Source organism: Hypanus sabinus, chromosome 13, assembly GCF_030144855.1.
Source record: "Hypanus sabinus isolate sHypSab1 chromosome 13, sHypSab1.hap1, whole genome shotgun sequence".
Classification (NCBI taxonomy): domain Eukaryota; kingdom Metazoa; phylum Chordata; class Chondrichthyes; order Myliobatiformes; family Dasyatidae; genus Hypanus; species Hypanus sabinus.
In genome coordinates, this window is record NC_082718.1 from 72,615,895 (window position 1) to 72,637,647 (window position 21,753).

The following is a 21,753-nucleotide window of genomic DNA, read 5'->3' on the forward strand; positions in this document are numbered from 1 at the left end:
CCAACCTGACAAACAGTTATCCAACCACTACTCTCTGGCATCTCCCATCCAGCCACTGTTGAATCCATTTTACTACTTTGATATTAATACCTAATGATTCCTAACTAACCTTCCATGTGGAACCTTATCAAAGGCCTTACTGAAGTCCATACAGACAACATCCACTGCTTTACCCTCATCAACTTTCTTAGTAACCTCTCCAAATAATTCAGTAAGATTTGTCAAACATGACCTCCCACGCACAAATCCATGTTGACTGTTTCTAATCAGACCCTGTCTATCCAGATAATTATATATACCATCTCTAAGAATACTTTCCATTAATTTACCCACCACTGATGTCAAACTGACAGGCCTATAATTCCTAGGTTTACTCTTAGAACCCTTTTTAAACAGAGAACAATGCATGATCCACCAATAAAATTCTTACTTCACACTGGTGAGACCGTACTTAGAGTATTGTGTTCAATTCAGGTCACCTCATTATAGGAAGGATGTGGAAGCCATGGAGAGGGTGCAGAGGAGATTTACCAGGATGTTGCCTGGATTGGAGAACGTCATATGAAGCAAGGTTAACAGAGCTGGGACTTTTCCCTTAGGAGTGTAGAAGAATAAGAGGGGACTTGATAGAGGTGTACAAGATTATGAGAGGCATAGATAGGGTGGATAGTCAGTATCTGTTTCCCAGGGCACCATTAGCAAACACCAGAGGGCATATGTACAAAATTAAGGGAGGGAAGTTTAGGGGAGACATCAGGGGTAAGTTTTTTACATAGAGGGTTGTGAGTTACCAGGGTTGGTGGTGGAGGCTAAAGCATTAGGAGTATTTAAGAGCCTCTTGGAGAGGAACATGGATGAAAGAAAAATGGAAGGTTATGGGGTAGTGTGGGTTTAGTACTTTTTTTAAGGATTATATGGGTCGGCACAACATGGAGGGCTGAAGGACCTGTACTGTGCCGTAGTGTTCTATGGTTCTATAGTACTTGTACACATTCTATGTAACCTTCCCAAGGTTTCCCTATTCAACCGATCATGATCATGTGATTCTAAGAAAGCTTACCAATGTCTCTACTTTCTCAGGAAGCTGAACAAATCTGGCATATCCTCCTTGACCCTCAACAACTTTTATTGATGCACCATAGAAAGCATCTTATCAAGATGCATCACAGCTTGGTATGGCAATGGCTCTGCTGTGACTGCAAGTAACTGCAGAGTGCTGGACACAGCTCAGCACATCCTGGAAACCAGATTCCCCCCCCCCCCCCCGCACCCACCCCACAAACTTTGTCTATACCTCTTGCTGCCTCAGTAATGCAGTCAACGTAATCAAAGCTCCCATCCATCCTGTACATTTTCTCTTCTCCCCTCTCCCATTGGGCAGAAGATACAAAAGCATAAAAACACATACCACCAACCTCAAGGGCTGCTTTTACCCCACTGTTATAAGACAATTCAGTGGTCCCCTTGTGTGATAAGACAGACTATTGATCTCACAATATACTTTGTATTGACTTTGTGCCTTATTGTTTACCTGCACTGCACCTTATTTGTTCATTCTATTATTGTTTTACCTCAATGCAATGTGTAATGATTTTATCTATATGAACAGTTTAAAAGGCAAGCTTTCACAGTACTTATGTATATGTGACAAGAGTAAACTAAATCCAATTCAATCTTCATCACTTTAGTCCCAAACTGTTGACTAGAGGCAAAGTGAGTCAGCAGGTAAAGTTGCTGATTCACAGTTGCAGAAACATCAGGTTTGATCCTGACTCTGGGTAATATATGTGTAGAGTTTCCATGTTCTCCCTGTGGCTGTGTGGACTGTCCAGCAACTCCAGTTCCCTCCTATAATTCTAAACCATGCTTGAGGAACAGGGCTTGGACCACTTTCGGCGAGCACCTCTGCTTCATCCGCCAAAAGTGGAACTTCTTGATGGCCAAGTATTTTAATTCCCATTCTCATTCCAACATGTCATTCTGTGGCCTCCTCTTATGCCATGATGTGGCCACCCTCAGGGTGGAGGAGCAACACCTTGTATTCCATTTGCGTAGTCTCCAACCTAATGGCATGAATATAGATTTCTCCTTCCTGTAAAAAAATTTCACTCCCCCCCCCATCCCTTCTTCTATTTCCCACTCAGGCCTCTTATCTCCTCTCACCTGCCTATCACCTCCCTCTGGGTTCCCTCCTCCTTCCCTTTCTCCCATGGTCCACTCTCCTCTTCTTTCAGATTCCTTCTTCTCCAGCCCTTTACCTTTCCCACCCACCTGGCTTCACGTATCACCTTCCAGCTATCGTCCTTCCCCCACCCCCTCCTTTCTATTCTGGTATTTTCCTCCTCCCTTCTCCTACCTCCTCCAACACTGAAGAAGGGCTTTGGCCCGAAACCTCAACTGTTTATTCATTTCCATAGATACTGCTTGATCTGCAGAGTTCCTCCAGCATTTTGTGTATTGTGTGGTGTTGTTTGTTGTGGTCTGTGTTGTTTTGATAAACATTGTGGGTATATTATGTTGACACTGGAATATGTAGTCGCACTTGTGGGTTGCCCTCAGTACATCTTATGCGGTGTTGGATGTTAACGCAAACAACACATTTGAATGTATATTTCCATGTACGTTTGTTAAAGAAAATTAATCTGAATGAATTTGTATCTGAATTAGGGCCAGTAGGTTAATTGACTATTGTAAATTATCCAAATGAGGTTGATTATGGAAAAATCATGGTGGGAGGAGACCATGGGCTGTTGTGAAATGATGAGACAGTAGTGACTTAATAAACCAAATGGTCTCCTTACACATTGTTTCAAGGATAAACGTGGCTGAGGAGCAGAACATTTATAAAAATGAGAGCTACAGTTCTCAATCTGCAATAATTTGAATTTCTGAAGAAGCTTGGTCCAACCATCCTGAGTTTCCTGCCCATGTTTCTCCTGTCCTTTTCATTCACAGGCATTGAACATCTTGCTGGTGGGTAAAGATTTTCACAGTAAGTGAAACTGACACAAAGCTCCAAACCTGAAACCTAGTTGCCCAAATGGGGCCACTGGTCTCTGGTTAACACAGAACTTTCACAGTTTGAGAGATGGTCTACCACTTCCTGCAATACAGTGTGACAGAGTGGGGAGATACTCAGCAAATTAGACAGCAGCTGTGGGGAGGAAAACCATAAGACCATAAGCCATAGGAGTAGAATTAGGCCATTTAGCCTATTGAGTCTATTCTGCCATTTCATTATGGCTGATCTATTACCCTTTTCAATCACATTTTCCTGCCTTCTCTCTGCAACCTTCGATGCCATTACTAATCAAGAAGCTAACAACATCCACTTTAAGTATACCCACTGACCTGGCCTCCACAGTGAATTCCACAGATTCACCACCCTCTGGCTAAAGACATTCCTCTCCATCTCTGTTCAGAGGCTGCACTCTCTAGACTCCTCCACTGTAGGAATCATCCTCTCCATGCCCACTCTACCTAGGCATTGCAATATTCGGTAGGCTACAATAAGATTCCTCCCCACCTCCATTCTTTTTAACTCCAGCCAGTACAAACCCAGAGACATCAAACACATTTCATACATTAACCCTTTCATTCCCAGAATCTTCTAAATAATTTGTAACAAAGAATTCTCTTTAAAATCCGGAATCTTCCAAAACTGATAATATTTTAGGTTAATACACACAAAATGCTGGGGGAGCTCAGCAGGCCAGGCAGCAGCTATGGAAAAAAGTACAGTAGACACTTCAGGCTAAAACCCTTTGGCAGGACTGGAGAAAAAAAAGCCGAGTAGATTTGAAAGGTGGGAGGAGGGGAAGAGAGTACGCCAGGCGATAGGTGAAACTTGGAGGGGGGGGGGAATGAAGCAAAGAGCTAGGAAGTTGATTGGTGAAAGAGACAAAAGGCCATGAAAGAAAGAAGAAGGGAGTGGGAATGGGAGCAACAGAGGGAGGCAATGGGCAGACAAGGAGATAACATGAGAGAGGGATAAGGGGATGGGAAATGGTGAAGGGGGTGTGGGTGGAGGCATTTCTGGAAGTTTGATAAATCGGTGTTCATGTCATCAGGTTGGAGGCTACTCAAACAGAATACAAGGTGTTTTTCCTCCAATCTAAGTGTGACCTTATCCCAGCAGTGGAGGAGATGGTGGATGGACATGTCCGAATGGGAATGGGAAGTGGAATTAAAATAGGTGGCCACTGGGAGATCCTGTTTGTTCTGGCAGACAAAGCATAGATGCTCAGTGAAGCAGTCTCCCTATCTACGTCTGGTCTCAACTATATACAAGAGGCCACACTGGGAGCACTGAACTCAGTATATAACCCCAACAGAGGTGAAGTGTCACCTCACCTCGAGGGACTGTTTGGGGCCCTGAATGATAGTGATGGAGGAGGTGTAGGAGTAGGTGAAGCTCTTGTTTCAGTTTGCAAGGATAAGAGCCAGGAGAGAGATCAGTGGGAAGGGATGAATGGACAAGAGAGTTGCATAGGGAGTGATCTCTGTGGAAAGCAGAAGGTGGGGGGAGGGTGAAGATGTGCTTGGTGGTGGAATCCAGTTGAAGATGGTGGAAGTTTCGAAGTATTATGTGCTGGACGTGGAGGCTGGTGGGGTGGCAGGTGAGAACAAGAGGAAACCCTGGTAACATAGTGGGAGGATGGGGTAAGAGCAGTCGTGTGTGGTATGGAAGAGATATGGTTGAAGGAAGCATTGAATGTGGAGGAAGAGAAGCCTCTTTCTTTGAAAAAGGAAGACATCTCCTTTGTTCTAGAATGAAAAGCCTCATCCTGAGAGCAGATGTGATGGAGACGGAGGAATTGAGAGAAGGGATGGTGTTTTTACAAGTAGCAGGAGTAGCTGTGCGAGTCCATTGGTTTATAATAGACATCAGTGGAGAAGCTGTCTCTGGAGATAGAGACAGTGAGATCGAGAAAGAGAAGGAAAGTGTCGGAATGGACCAGGTGAATTTGAGGGCCGAGTGGAAGTTGGAGGCAAAGTGGATGAAATCAACGTTCATCAGGGTGCAGAAAGCAGCACCAATGAAATCATCAATATTTTAGGTTAATGGCTTCAGAAGAATTCTACTTGTGTATCTACTGCTGCAAAGAATTCACAGTCTTTTTTGATCCTCGTGATTTCTCCAGAACCAAGTGGCTATGTCTTAGAATTAGGTGTCAATTATTTAAGGACAGAAATGGGAAATTTTCTACCCTGGAGAGTCGTGGAAACTCAGAGATTGAGAATTTCTAACATTCCTTTGCCTCAAGGGGAGATTTTCTCAAGTTACACACACAAAATGCTGGAGGAATTCAACAACTCAGGCAGCATCTATGGAGCAAAATTAACAATCAACTTTTCAGGCCCTTCATCAGGATTTAAGCTTTAAGTTTTTTACTTCTTTACAAAAGAAAATTATCCGGTTTAATTTTAATATTAATTTGGAACTGACTGAATGGCTAAGCAGGTTCAAAGACAGAAAAGTCTGCTCCAACTTGTCTGACTTTGCAAGGAGGTTTAACAGGGTTGTCCTGATAAATGGCCTGAAATGCCGACTGTTTATTCCTCTCCATAGATGCAGCCTGAACTGCTGTGTTACTCAATCAATTTGTGTGTGTTGCTCAAGATTTCCAGCACCTGTAAAATCTCTTGCATTTGTAACAGGGTAGTTGCAGGGGTTATTTCCAATAGTGGGAGACTTGAACAACACAATTTAGTTACCAGATAAGAGGGTAGCATTTAAAATTTAAAATACACAAGTATTTTTTTTTTCAGAAAGAGTGTTGAGTCTCTGGAATTCTCTATCTCATAGGGTAATGGAGATATTCAAAGAGGAGTTACTTGTGATTTTGAGAGATACAGCATATGGAAAAGGCCATTCCAGTCCAATGAGCTACACTGAATAGGTAAACAAGGCCCAATGAGTCCATTCCAGCCCAATGAGCCCAATCAGCCCAATGAGCTGCAAATCCGTAACCGAAGCTTTTTCTCTTCGTTTTTACCCTCCGTCCACACTAAAACGGTGTTTTCGTCCCCCGAAACTGGAGCTTTTCAGAAATGCTCTCTAAAGTGTGTATTTTTGAAAATGCCAGATTGGCCAGATCAGTGTGGACAGGGTAACCAGAGACTTCTGAAAACACTGTCAGACAGCAGCATGTTATTTCATTGTTTTCTTGAACGCAACCTAAAAATTTCAGAACAGACGGCAACAAAACTGACGCTGGAAGAGTTAGAAATGTACTCACCAAATACTTTGACCCATAACTTACTGAATAAATAAGTATACTCACTTTGCCCTGTCTACTGTCCTTGCTCGTATGAAGGTGGTTTACCTATTTATGCAAGTACTTCTTGGACAATAGATGTGTAACAGCCTAATGTAACATTGTATGGAAATACAAGATAACACTGATGCAGACATGTTTTACATATTTAACAAGGTGCTTTATTAATGCAACAGAGTTAGTCAGTTTTTCAATGTTTGTCGTCAGCTGGGTCAATCTGTCCATGAACTCCCTGTCGGTTGCCTCCATACGCTCCAGTATTTGTTTTTTAACTTTTAAGTTCTCCTGCATGAAAGCCAACAGCTGTCCGTCGTTTTAGGTTTTACTAGTCTATAACTACACAAACGCGCACTTTTATGGCGAGATTCGACACCAAACATGTCGCTTGTTTTTGGTAAATGCGTCCTGTGCATGCGCAGTAGGAGGAGATTTGCCAAAATCTCCAGTTCAATGTGGATAGAGATATTTTTTAAAACACATAGTGTGGATGCCTATCGTTTTTACGTGAAACCAGCGTTTACAAAATTATCCGGTCTAGTGTGCATGTAGCCTTGATTGCCACAGCCAGCTGTGGCAATGAATTTCACCGGTTCACTAACTTCTGGATAAGGGGGAGTTATTCCACAGAATTCCTCAGATTCACCACCCTCTGGTTAAATAAACATTCAATTTGTTTGCAGTTGGTTCATATCCTCTAAACTTTTCCTAACCATATACCTGTCCAAATGTCTTTTAACTGAGATGGAAGGAAGTACTACTCTAAAGTTGAAGCTGCATTGAAAAAGGAGCAGAAGGGCCAGTGCATGGCTCCCATCTCATTCCAAAGGAGGGAAATTGTGAAAACATTTGGAGCTGAGAAAGCCAGAGGACTGAATGGTCCATCTGGCCAGCTTGACAAAATGATGAACAGAGACAGTCCAACCAGCAAAGACAAAATAGCACTTGTAAGCATTTTTAGGTGTAAAGGGGGTTTCTTCTTTTTTCTTTGTTACTGTGTATGTAATCAAAAGGGCTTCTTTGTTTGGTTAACTAGCAGGAATGCTCCTTTTTTGCAAGAGAGTGCTGGAAGCTTGGTTGGGTTAAAATTTACTGATAACAAGAATGGTATTCCTTTGTAAACCAAATGGGGATGTTCTTTCTTCTGAGTCTGTAAGCTTTTGTTGATGGCTTTTGGGCAGATTGGCGCGAGGGGGTCGAGAGAGAGGACGCAATGCTGTAAGCTGGGCGAGGAACGGACCCCAAGCGGGGGTCCGAGGCCAGGAGGTTCTCCGAGAAGGGGGGATGAAGCTAGATGTGCTTGGTTGACCACTTTGGAGGGTCCTGAGCTGCGAGTCGAGGAGTTCGGAAGGGATCGAATGGTGGCCAGAAGACTTCAGTAATTGAGCTCCAACGGTTGTGCACGAAGTGGTTTGGACTTTGATAAGTTTGGCGCCTTTTCTTTATTTTTTTCTTCATATATACTGTATCATTATTAATCACTTAGTTATAGTAACCTTTATAAATTGTACTCATTTAATCACATATGGTGTACTGAGGGTTTTTGGGCAAGGCGGCACAGCGTCCACACAGCATCCACACCAGCTGATTACCCAGTTTGGCGGGGCTGAAGGCTGCTCCCCCTAGACGAGAACGAGCTGAGCGAGCCTGAGGCGACCCAGGGGGTTACATAGGCAACAAAGGTACATTTGCTTTTGTTATCATCATGAGAAGCCTGGAGGGAGGAGCAAAGATGCCTGGGTTTAGCATGTCAGCTTTAATCCTGTATGGTACATGGACAACCAGAGTCCACAAAATGACATGTGCATTCAGGAGTAATAATAACAGAGTTGTTATTATTCAGAGTTGATGGGAGATTTTAATTTCCCATATATTCATTGGCATCTCCCTAGAGCAAGGGATTTAGATGGGGTAGAGTTTGTTAGCTGTGTTCAGGAAAGTTTCTGACACAATATGTAGATAAGCCTACAAGAGGAGAGGCTGTACTTGATTTGGTATTGGGAATGAACCTGGTCAGGTGTCAGATCTCTCAGTGGGAGAGCACTTTGGAGATAGTAATCATTACATTTTAACATTACATTTTGGGATGTAATGTTAAAATCGTACAAGGCATTGGTGAGGCCAAATTTGGAGTATTGTGTATAGTTCTGGTCATTGAATTATAGGAAAGATGTCACCAAAATAGAGAGAGTACAGAAGAGATTTACTAGAATGTTACCTGGGTTTCAGCACCTAAGTTACAGAGAAAGGTTGAACAAGTTAGGTCTTTATTCTTTGGAGCGTAGAAGGTTGAGGGAGGACTTGATAGAGGTATTTAAAATTATGTGTGGGATAGATAGAGTTGATGTGGATAGGCTTTTTCCATTGAGGGTAGGGGAGATTCAAACAAGAGGACATGAGTTGAGAGTTAGGGAGCAAGTTTAAGGGTAACACGAGAAGGGTAACTCTCTTCTTTACTCAAGAGAGTGGTAGCTGTGTGGAATGAGCTTCCAGTAGAAGTGGTAGGGGCAGGTTTGATATTGTCATTTAAAAAAAAAATTGGATAGGTGTATGGACAGGAAAGGAATGGAGGTTTATGGGCTGAGTGCAGGTCGGTAGGACCAGATAAGCATTCGGCACGGACTAGAAGGGCCAAGATAGCCTATTTCCATGCTGTAATTGTTATGTGGTTACATGGTTATAATTCTATCTCCTTTACCATAGCATATGAGAGAGATAGGAACAGACAAGTTAGAAAAGTGTTTAATTGGAGTATGGGGCTATCATGCAGGAAATTGGAAGCAGATGTTCTCAGGGAAAAGTACGGAAGAAATGTGGCAAATGTTCAGGGGATATTTGCGTGGAGTTCTGCATAAGTACATTCCAATGAGACAGGGAAGTTATGGTAGGATACAGGAACCATGGTGTACAAAGGCTGTAATAAATCTAGTCAAGAAGAAAAGAAAAGCTTACAAAAGGTTCAGAGAGCTAGGTAATGTTAGAGAGCTAGAAGATTATAAAGCTACTAGGAAGGAACTTAGGAGAGCCAGAAGGGGCCATGAGAAGGCCTTGGTGGGCAGAATAAAGGAAAACCCCAAGGCATTCTACAAGTATGTGAAGAGCAAGAGGATAAGATTTGAAAGAATAGGACCTATCAAGTGTGACAGTGGGAAAGTGTGTATGGAACCGGAGGAAATAGCAGAGGTATTTAATGAATACTTTACTTCAGTATTCACTATGGAAAAGAATCTTGGTGATTGTAGTGATGAATAGCAGGGAATTGAAAAGCTTGAGCATGTAAGAAAGAGGATGTGCTAGAGCTTTCAGAAAGCATCAAGTTGGATTAGTCGCCGGGATGAGATGTACCCCAGGCTACTGTGGGAGGCGAGGGAGGAGATTGCTGTGCCTCTGGCGATGATCTTTGTATCATCAATGAGGCCGGGAAAGGTTCCAGAGGATTAGAGGATTGTGGATGTTGTTCCTTTATTCAAGAAAGGGAGTAGATATAGCCCAATGAGTCTTACCTCAGTGACTGATAAGCTGATGGAGAAGATCCTGAGAGGCAGGATTTATGAACATTTGGAGAGGTATAATATGATTAGGAATAGTCAGCATGGCTTTGTCAAGGGCAGGTCATGCCTTACAAGCCTGATAGAATTTTTTGAGGATGTGACTAATTACATTAATGAAGGCAGAGCAGTAGATGTAGTGTATATGGATTTCAGCAAGACATTTGATAAGATACCCCATGCAAGGTTTAGTGAGAAAGTAAGGAGGCATGGGATCCAAGGGAACATTGCTTTGTAGATCCAGAAACGGCTTGCCCACAGAAGGCAAAGAGTGTTGGTAGACGGGTCATATTCTGCATGGAGATCGGTCACCAGTGGCGTGCCTCAGGGATCTGTTCTGGGACCCTTACTCATTGTGATTTTTATAAATGACCTGGATGAGGAAGTGGAGGAATAGGTTAGTATGTTTTCTGATGTTGGAGGTGTTGTGGATAGTGTGAATGCTGTCAGAGGTTACAGCGGGACATTGATAGGATGCAAAACTGGGCTGAGAAGTGGCAGATGGAGTTCAACCCAGGTAAGTGTGAAGTTGTTCATATTGGTAGGTCAAATATGATTGCAGAATATAGTATTAATGGTAAGACCCCTGGCAGTGTGGAGGATCAGAGGGATTTTGGGGTCCGAGTTGTTACGTACTCGTGACACATGACAGTGGAGCCCTTGTCATGTGACTGGGGTTGAAGCTGTACTGGACTTGAGGTGATTGTCTTGTGATGGTGGTGACGTCATTTTCCCGCCAGTAGAGATCATGTGACGGTTTTTTTTTTACAGGTTATAAAAGGTAGACCCCACCCTGTGAGGAGGGGCAGTTCATGGCTGGATTTGCCAGGTTGACTTCATGCCACTGCGTGTTTGAAGTGATGACGCAGTTTAGCTGAAGGATGAAGTTTTTATTTAATGCTAAAGTTTAAAAGGTCATTGCCAGCAGGTTCTTTATGATTCTGTTAGTTCGAAATTAGTGGAGAGTGAAGATTGGAAGTTGGAAGTTAAAGATCGAGGAGAATCGCTTTCTACGGTGAAACGGGGGCGACCTTTGTTTGATCCTTATTCGGAAGGATTTCATTGACTATCTTCGTGTTAATCCCTAGGTTTAACTAGAAAGGATTGAAGGTAGTGGAGAAGGAAAGGTCAATGCCTTTAAGCTGTTCTGTTTCGTGAATTCTTCGTGGGAAGTTCGACGTCGGGGATCGAAGCAAGCGACGTGAAGGAGAACCTAAATCGTCCTATAAAGTCTCTCCTTTTAAATGAACTGTGAGCATATCGAACTTTTGGCAATACCACTTTTAAGAACTGTTTTTGGAATATCACTTTAAGAACTGTTTGGGCTGCCGCTCAGCAGCTGTTTCCGGTTACGGTAGTGTTTGTTTACTTTTGGGGGGTTTGTTTCCTGTGTTTAATAAACGTGTTGTTTGTTATAAGAAACCCTTGCCGAACTCATATATTTATTGTTGCCTGAATACGTAACATTAATTATGGGGGCTCGTCTGGGATTGAATCATTTGAGTTTAAATGCTTGCTAACTTTTAAATTGGTGTTTTGGAAACGGGGATTACTCGGTTCTTTTGTTCGGCTTGTTGTGGTATTCGGCAGCAATGAATATTGATGAGTTTCTGGCTTCGCCAGCTGCGGAGGTGTTGGCGAAGGCGAAAAAAACTGAGGTGTTTGAGATAGCTAGTAGTTTGCAACTTAAAGGTATTTTGCAGACTACTTCTAAGGATGTGTTACAGGGAAAAATCGCATCACACTATGTGGATTCGGGTGCTTTTGATGAATCGATTTTAGAGTCGTTTCCAATAGGTGATCTGGAGCTGCAGTTGCAAATCGAACAAATGAAATTGGAACAAAGTAAAGCTGATTTGGAGAGGTGTAAATTGGAGATGGAACAAAAGCAGAGAGAATTTGCATATGCAATGGAGGAATTAAGGCCTGGAAATCAGTCTTCTGGTTCTAAAAAAACGTTTGTTGCTAGTCAAGAAATTAAATTGGTCCCTCCATTTAGTGAAACAGAAGTGGAAAGGTATTTTCAACATTTTGAAACTATTGCTCGGATGTCAGAGTGGCCGAAAGATAAATGGTCAGTGTTGTTACAGAGTGTAATTAAAGGCAAAGCACAACAAGTTTACACAGCTTTAACAGCTGCACAAGCACTTGATTATGATATTGTAAAGAGGCATATCTTAAACGCATATGAGTTAGTCCCAGAAGCATATAGGGAAAGATTCAGAAGTTTGAAAAAGTCTGTGGAAAAAACTTATGTGGAATTTGCCTATGATAAAGCTATGTGTTTTGAGAGATGGGTTTCTTCTAAAAATGTAAATGGGGACTATGATACATTGAGAGAGCTGATTTTAATGGAGGAATTTAAAAGAAGCATTCCTGTTGAAGTAAGGACCTACTTAAATGAGAAGGATACTGATAAATTGCAGGACTGTGCTAGATTAGCTGATGAGTATGTTTTGATCCATAAGAACAAATTTCCTCAGGGCAGAATTTTTAAGAGGAAAAATAACACGGAGACTCCAGGTAAATCTGAAATTAATTCGGAGGTTAATGAGAAAGTTGATGAGAAAGGAAAGCCTGTGAAGGAAAGACAGTTTGGTCTTACTTGTAACTATTGTAAGAAGCCTGGTCATGTAATAGCTAACTGTTTCAAATTGAAAAAGAAAGAGAAGGAAGCAGTTCCAGATGCTTGTGTGCAACATACTGAAGCACCTGTAAAGTTACAGGGTTTGATAAAAACAAATGAGGCTTTGTTAGAGTCTGACCAAGTTAAAAAGGGATATGATAATTTTATAACTGAAGGGTTTGTATCCTTGAAGGAAGGATCTACTCTGGTGCCAATAAAAATCCTTACGGATACTGGTGCTTCTCAATCACTGATGTTAGACAGTGTGTTGAAGTTTGATGAAGAGTCTGATACTGGTGAGGTAAATTACATAAGGGGTGTTGGAAGTGATTTTATGCCTGTACATTTACATAAAGTAAATTTAAAGTCAGGGTTAGTTACAGGATTTGTTAAAGTAGGATTACAGCATAGCTTACCTGTGAAGGGTATTTCTTTATTGTTAGGTAATGACTTGGCAGGTGGACAAGTTTTTCCTGAAGTGCATTTGACAATGGAGTCAGAGGAACCAGAGTTGAATTCTAACACAGATTCTTCCTGTGTTGTGACTAGAGCTATGGCTAAAAAAATTGATGCGCAGAATGAGGTTGTTATTCAGGACTGTTCAACTCAGGATTCGAGTTTTGAGGATGTGTCAGAGACTTTCTTATCTTCGTTGTTTGAACAAGATTCTGGGAGTAAGTCTGACTATAAAGATTTATCTTTGTCTAGGAAGGAGATGATAGCAGAGCAGAATAGAGACTCTGAGATTATAAAATTAAGAGAACAAGCTTTACTAGATAGTGAAATTGAGAAGGTGCCAGTCGGATATTACTTGGAAAAAGGAGTGTTGATGAGGAAGTGGAGATCGCCTACAATTCCTGCAAGTGAGGATTGGAATGTTGTTTACCAGGTAGTTGTCCCAAAAGTTTATCGAAATGAGATTTTGACTTTAGCTCATAGTGTGCCTTTAGGTGGACATCAAGGGGTAAGGAAAACTGTGGACAAGATTTTAAAACATTTTTACTGGCCTGGTCTAAGAAAAGATGTGGCGATGTTTTGTAAAACGTGCCATACTTGTCAAATTGTGGGTAAACCAAATCAGGTTACACCAGTAGCTCCATTACAACCTATCCCAGCATTTGGTGAACCATTTTCTAAAGTTATTGTAGATTGTGTTGGTCCATTACCAAAGACAAAAACTGGTTATCAGTATTTGTTGACTATCATGTGTACTTCTTCTAGGTTTCCAGAGGCTGTACCACTTAGGAATATAAAAGCTAAAACTGTGACAAAGGCCCTTATAAATTTTTTTACTTATTTTGGATTACCTAAGGAGATACAAACTGATCAAGGCAGTAATTTTATGTCTGGATTGTTTCAACAGATAGTTTATAAATTGGGAGCTAAGCAAATCACTTCGTCTGCATACCATCCAGAATCGCAGGGTGCCTTGGAGAGGTTTCATTCTACCCTCAGGAATATGATTAGGACATTTTGTGTGGAAAATGAAAGTGACTGGAATGAGGGTATAAACTTACTTTTATTTGCAGTAAGGGAAGCGGTACAGGAATCTTTAGGTTTTAGTCCATTTGAACTTGTGTTTGGGCATAGAGTTAGAGGACCTTTAGCTTTGTTGAAAGAACAGTGGATTAATAAGGAAGTACACACTAATTTGTTGGACTATGTGTTGAAATTTAAGGACAGGTTACATAAAGCTTGTAGCTTAGCTAAGGAAAATTTAAAGTTGGCTCAGGAGAAAATGAAGACTTGGTATGATAAAGAAGCTAGGATGAGGATGTTTAAGCCTGGAGATAAGGTGTTGGTTCTTTTCCCAGTGCAGACAAATTCTTTACAAGCTAGATTTCATGGTCCTTATGAAATTGTGTCTAAAATCAATGATGTGGATTACGTGGTAAAAACTCCAGATTGTAGAAGGTCAACACAACTTTGCCATTTAAATATGTTGAAACCATATTTTGAGAAACAATCTGATACTGTGACTGTTGTGGTTAGTGAGAATGAGTTTGATTTAACTAGGAACATGATAGATGATTCATCTGACTTTCATTCTAAATCCAACATTGTTTCTGTTAGGTTACCAAATTCAACCATTCTGGAAAATATTGATGAAAAATTAGCACATTTACAGTTAGAGCAGAGACAACAGATGAAGGAGTTGATTTTTAAATATAGGGAGTTGTTTCCAGATGTTCCAAGAAGGACTACTATAGCTTCACATGATGTAGATGTTGGGGATGCCAAACCTATTAAACAACATCCATATAGGATGAACGTGGAAAAATGTGAACTTGCTGAGAAAGAAATTGAATATAAGTTAGAGAATAATATCATTAGACATTCTAACTCAAATTGGAGTTCGCCATGTGTTATGGTGCCAAAGCCAGATGGTAGTATTAGGTTTTGTACGGATTATAGGAAGGTGAATGCTGTAATGAAAACAGATGCATATTCAATTCCTAGAGTAGATGATTGTGTAGATAAAGTTGGAAAAGCAAAGTTCCTTACAAAGATTGATTTATTGAAAGAGTATTGGTGTGTTCCATTAACGGACAGAGGTAGAGAGATTTCTGCATTTGTAACTCCATCTGGGTTATATGAGTATAATGTTCTTCCATTTGGGATGAAGAATGCCCCAGGTACTTTCCAGAGGATGATTAAATTTGTGATTCAGGGATTGAAAGATACTGATGCTTATATTGATGATTTAGTAACAGGAAATGATACTTGGGAAGCACACATTATTGCAATGGAAAAATTGTTTGAAAGGCTTTCAAAAGCTAACTTAACTATTAATTTAGCTAAGAGTGAATTTGGACATGCCACTGTGACTTACCTTGGTTATGTTGTGGGTCAAGGTAAGGTAGCTCCTGTTCAGGCAAAAGTTCAGGCAATTTTAGAGATTCCCACTCCAACGGGGAAAAAGACTCTCAGAAGGTTTTTGGGAATGGTAGGATATTATCGGAAATTTTGTAAGAATTTTGCTAATGTTGCCCTTCCATTAACTAACCTTCTGCGAAAGAATGAGAAGTTTGTATGGACGGTGCCTTGTCAAGAAGCATTTGAAAAATTGAAAACAATGATATGTCAGCAACCTGTGCTTAAGGCACCTGACTTTGGAAAACCTTTTTCATTGGCTGTGGATGCTAGTGATGAGGCTGCAGGAGCAGTATTAATGCAAAGGAATGAGGGTGATGAGGTTGTTCATCAAGTAGCTTCCTTTTCTAAGAAATTTAATAAGCATCAAATAAATTATTCGACAATAGAGAAAGAATTGTTATCTCTTGTTTTAGCTTTGGAATATTTTGAGGTATATGCTAGTACAACTCAAAAACCACTTATTGTTTACACTGATCATAATCCATTAGTTTTCCTGAGTAAGATGAAAAACAAAAACAGAAGATTATTAAATTGGAGTTTGATGTTACAAGAGTACAATATTGTGATAACTCATATTAAAGGTAAAGATAATGTGGTTGCTGATTGTCTATCTCGATGTTGAATGTACACTGTAATTTTTTTTTATGGAGTGTTTTTTTTCAATTGTAACACTCCTAATGTATTGTGAGTTATAAGCTGTTATATGATGGTGTTGTGTATTGTATATGTTATAAAATTTATACCTTTGTTTTTCTTGTCAGCAATTGTTAAAAATTTTTGTTCTTGTCAGACCAAAAATGTTTTTTTGGAGGGAGGTGTTACGTACTCGTGACACATGACAGTGGAGCCCTTGTCATGTGACTGGGGTTGAAGCTGTACTGGACTTGAGGTGATCGTCTTGTGATGGTGGTGACGTCATTTTCCCGCCAGTAGAGATCATGTGATGGGTTTTTTTTTTACAGGTTACAAAAGGTAGACCCCACCCTGTGAGGAGGGGCAGTTCGTGGCTGGATTTGCCAGGTTGACTTCATGCCACTGCGTGGTTTGAAGTGATGACGCAGTTTAGCTGAAGGATGAAGTTTTTATTTAATGCTAAAGTTTAAAAGGTCATTGCCAGCAGGTTCTTTATGATTCTGTTAGTTCAAAATTAGTGGAGAGTGAAGATTGGAAGTTGGAGGTTAAAGATCGAGGAGAATCGCTTTCTACGGTGAAACGGGGGCGACCTTTGTTTGATCCTTATTCGGAAGGATTTTGTTGACTATCTTCGTGTTAATCCCTAGGTTTAACTAGAAAGGATTGAAGGTAGTGGAAAAGGAAAGGTCAGTGCCTTTAAGCCGTTCTGTTTCGTGAATTCTTCGTGGGAAGTTCGACGTCGGGGATCGAAGCAAGCGACGTGAAAGAGAACCTAAATCGTCCTATAAAGTCTTTCCTTTTAAATGGACTGTGAGCATATCGAACTTTTGGCAATACCACTTTTAAGAACTGTTTTTGGAATATCACTTTAAGAACTGTTTGGGCTGCCGCTCAGCAGCTGTTTCCGGTTACGGTAGTGTTTGTTTACTTTTGGGGGGTTTGTTTTCTGTGTTTAATAAACGTGTTGTTTGTTATAAGAAACCCTTGCCAAACTCATATATTTATTGTTGCCTGAATACTTAACCGAGTCCATAGGACACTCAAAGCAGCTGTGCAGGTTGACTCTGTGATTAAGACAGTGTACAGTGTATTGGTCTTCATCAATCATGGATTTGAATTTAGGAGCCTAGAGGTAACGTTGCAGCTATATAGGTCCCTGGTCAGACCCCACTTGGAGTACTGTGCTCAGTTCTGGTCACCTCAATACAGGAACGATGTGGAAGCTATAGAAAGGGTGCAGAGGAGATTTACAAGGATGTTGCCTGTATTGGGGAGCATGCCTTATGAAAATAGATTGAGTGAACTCGGTCTTTTCTCCTTGGAGTGACGGAGAATGAGAGGTGACCTGATAGAGGTTATAAGATTATGAGAGGCATTGATCGTGTGGATAGTCAGAGGCATTTCCCAGGGCTGAAATGGTTGCCACATGTGGACATAGGTTTAAGTTGCTGGGGAGTAGGTACAGGGGAGATGTCAGGGGTGAGTTTTTTACTCAGAGAGTGGTGAGTGCATGGAATGGGCTGCTGGTGGTAATGGGGTCTTTTAAGAGACTTTTCGGACAGGTACATGTAGCTTAGACAAATAGAGGGCTATTGGTAAGCCTAGTAATTTCAAAGGATGTGCCATATTCGGCCCAACTTTGTGGGCCGAAGGGCCTGTAGGTTTTCTGTTTCTAAACTGGAGACAAAAATAAACACTCAGCAAAATAAGACTGAGTTTAGTTCAGATATTCTCTTTTTCACAACTGTTAAAGTCCTTTAACTTTGTTAAATATAAGAAGGGATAAAGATCAAAAAGACAGGAAGAGATTGTGAAGTATTACTGAAGGGGCTGACATTCACTGCAGCCAGAGTTAATAATTAACATGCACAGGGAATTAAACCTGGCCTTTGATATCTTTTTTAATTTCTCAAACATGGCAAGTCATGTAAACAGCAACTCTATAATCCTCTGGTGCTGCGTATTCTACCCAGTTAATAAGTGCGCCGATGCCATTCAAGTTACGGAAGTTTAGTTACAATAGTGCCAATCTACTCATGATGACTATAATGTAGGAAACACCATGATGTTCATGAAACCAAAGTAAAGGGAGAGCTTTAAAGCTGAGCAGAATCACACAGAGTCAGTACAACATCTGCTGAAGGGTCTGCAAATCCAGACACTGAACTGACAGCAGGATTAGATTTATACAGAAAGGAAATGGATCTTTCAGTGCATCCAACAACAGATACAACATCAACCCCTACCAATGCACCATAGAAAGCATTCAAGCTGAATACATCATGGTTTGGTAATGGCAACTGCTCTTCACATGACTACAAGTTGGACCCTTGATCTCACAATATATCTCATTGCGATCTTGCACTTCATTGTCTACCTGCACTGCACTTTCTCTGTAGCTGTTACACTCATTCTGCTTTGTTATTATTTTACCTTGTTCTAGCTCAGTGCACTGTGTAATGATTTGATCTGTATGAACATTATTCAGAATAAGCTTTTCACTGTACAGGTAAAAATAATAAACCAATATCAACACTAACCCTAAAGCAAGCCCATTTTTCCCTCTTGCATCCCACAGATGGTCATACCACTTTCTTGTCTCTCTGAATATTTTCCAGCTGAATGTGCAGATGTCCCATCTCCTGCAGAGTGGATTTGTGAGATTTCTCCATCTCCACACAACGAGCTGTGCTTTCCTGCAACTGATGAGAGGAAAAGAAAAACGGTTACTGAGTAATTGTTTGATGAGCGCTTTGTTTGCAAGAAGGTCTAACTTTTTAAGGACATGTTAGTGCATTAACAATACCCAGGAAACGTGGACACCAAATCCATTGAGCAAACTTGTCAGAATTGCTGAACCACCAGAACAAGACACCAGGAAGAGAGACAAGTAAAACATGTCATGAAACCTGTCCATTTCCAATATATCCCACCTCACACAGTGAAGGCATTTGTGGTCATAAGAGACAGGAGCAAAATTAATCCATTTAGCCCATTGAGTCTGCTCTGCCATTCAAACATTGCTGATTTTTTTGTTCAAACCTTTTTCCTGCCTTTTTCCTATAGCCATTATCAATTTTTGCTTCAAATATACCCAAAGGATTGGCCTCCACAGCTGCATGTGGCAACAAATTCTGCAGATTTACTGCCCTCTGGCTGAAGAAATTCCTCCTCAACTCAATTTTAAAGGGATGTCCCTATATGCTGAGGTTGTGTCATCAGATCCTGGACTCTCCTATTGGTGGAAACTTCCTCTCCACATTCACTTGATCCAGGCCTTTCAGTGTCACACAGGTTTCTGAACTCTCTCAAGTGCAGGCCCAAAAGCATCGAATGCTCCTCACAGGTTAAGCCTGTGAATAATTCCTGTGAACCTCACTGGACCTTCTCCAGGGCCAGGATACCCATCCTTAGATACAAAGCCCAAAACTGCTCACAATATTCCAAGTGGTTTGACCAGTGACTTATATAGCCTCAGCAGTACATCCTTGTTATTGTACTCTAGCCTCTCAAAATGAAGGTTAACATTGCATTTGCCGTCTTTACTACCGACTCGGCCTACAAGTTAAACTTAAGAGAATCCTGAACTGGGTCTCCCAAGTTCCAATGGGGAATAAGCAGAAGCAAGAATTGCATCCAATAACATTAAGCATGTTAATGATGCAAACCAAGGAGCACAGGTTACTTCAAAGGCACTGCAACAAAGTACAGTATCTCTCACCCTTGGGACAATAATGGTGCAAGACCAGTGGTTTTCCACACCAGCAAATCTTTATTGTATTACGTAAACCATACAAGTAGGAACTTTTGTTCCTGGGCTTTCTCCTGCAATTGTCGTGCTGTAAAAATCACGTCAGGTGTTCCTCTGGCTGGACCAAAGCCACACAGAGTCAGGCAGGAGATCTGCTAGAGGTAAAAGCTAGTCACATAAAATTCAGGTGAGTACCTTTCCTGTTGTAGAGAGATGGGAGATACCTCTGCAGTTTCTGCAGTTAGTCTTGTCACCCTTTTTGAAGAAAGTGATAACCAGAGTATCCCTGAGTTCAGCTGGATCTTTTCCTGGTCCCAGATCTGGAGAAGCAAGTCATGAACACGATTTAAAAGTTCTGTGCCACCTCCTTTGAGGATTTCTGCTGGAATTCCATCAGGCTCAGTTTGTTGTTCCTCAATTTTTTGCAAGCTGTCTGCACCTCTTTGATATTAGGATACTTACTCACAAGAACAGAAAAAAATAGGAGCAGGAGTAGGCCACCGGGCCTGTTGAGCCTGCTCCACCAGTCAATAAGATCATATATTTACTGAGGTAGCCTCCACTGCTTCATGGGGCAGAGAATTCCACAGATTCACCACCCTCTGGGTGAAGTAGTTCCTCCTTATCTCCATTCTAAATCTACACCCTTGAATCTTGAGGCTATCTCCCCTAGTTCTACCAGTGCCTTTATCTTATCTATCCATGTCATTATTATTTATATGTTTCTATAAGATCTCTTCTCATTTTTCTGAATTCCAGCAAATACAGTCCCAGGCGACTCAATCTCTCCTCTTAGTCTAGACCCCTCATCTCTGGAATCAACCTGGTAAATCTCCTCTGCACTGCCTCCAAAGCCAGTATATCCATCCTCAATAAGGAGACCAGAACTGCACACAGTACTCCAGGTGCAGCCTCACCATTACCCTGTACAGTTGTAGCATAACCTCCATATTCTTCAATTCAATCCCTCTAGCAATGAAACCAACATTCCATTTGCTGTCTTGATAGCCTGCTGCATCTGTAAACCAACCTTTTATGATTCATGCCCAAGCATTACCAAATCCCTCTACACAGCAGCATGCTGTAAGCTTTTTACCATTTAAATAATAATCTGATCTTCCATTTTTTTTTCCAAAGTGGATGACATCGCATTTACCAACATTGTAGTCCATCGCCAGACCCTTGCCCACTCACTTAACCCAACTATATCTCTCTGCAGACTCTCCGTATTTTCTGGACAATCTGCTTTTCCACTCAATTTAGTATCAGTAGCAAATTAAGATATACTACATTCAGCCCCCTCTTCCAGATCGTTAATGTATATTGTGAACAGTTGCGGGCCTAGTACCAACCCCTGTGATACACTGCTCACCACTAATTGCCAACCAGAGTAACACCCATGTATCCCAACTCTCTGCTTTCAATTGGTTAACCAATCCTCTATCCCTGCTCATACATCACCCCCAACATTATGCATCCTTATCCTATGGATAAGTCTTTTATGTGGCACCTTATCAAACACCTTCTGGAAATCCAAGTAAATAATGTCCACCATTCCCGTCTATCCATTGCGCTCATTATATCCTAAAAGAACTCCAGTAAGTTTGTCAAACAGGACCTGCCTTTGCTGAATCCATTTTGCATCTGCCTGATTGCTTTCCAGATACCTTGCTATTTCTTCTTTCATGATAGCTTCAAGCATTTTCCCTGTCTTTTGCCTATATCTCTTTTTTGAACAGTGTCCTCCTTCATGGGTTGTTGTGAGAACTGGTCGATGATTTTGACATCAACAGTGGTGTTACGATTAAATAGCTCCTGAAAGTGTTCCTGCCATCAAGAAATGTTGGCATCATTGTCCTTTGGCAGCCTTTTTGTCCATCTTTGGAGTGAAGGGGATTTAGGCCACAATGGTTTGGGCCATACATTGCCTTGGTGACAATTGAAATCACCAAAGTCAGCAAGCTGCTGTGTTTTTAGGGCCCTCTCAGTCCACCACCATCACTCCCACTTTATATGGCCTTCACTGACCTTACCAAAGCA

At 41.2% G+C, this 21,753-nt stretch overlaps 1 protein-coding gene across 1 annotated transcript in view; it reads right to left on the reverse strand.

The window, feature by feature from the left end:
- Nucleotides 1–21,753, reverse strand: part of LOC132403977 (unconventional myosin-XVIIIb-like) — a gene marked incomplete at its 5' end in the record, with an annotated part of 415,128 nt that overhangs the window by 113,614 nt on the left and 279,761 nt on the right. Inside the window, one exon of the mRNA XM_059987873.1 lies at nt 18,551–18,664. Within this exon, the coding sequence (XP_059843856.1) occupies nt 18,551–18,664 (114 nt within the window). The remainder of the gene's footprint in view (nt 1–18,550; nt 18,665–21,753) is intronic.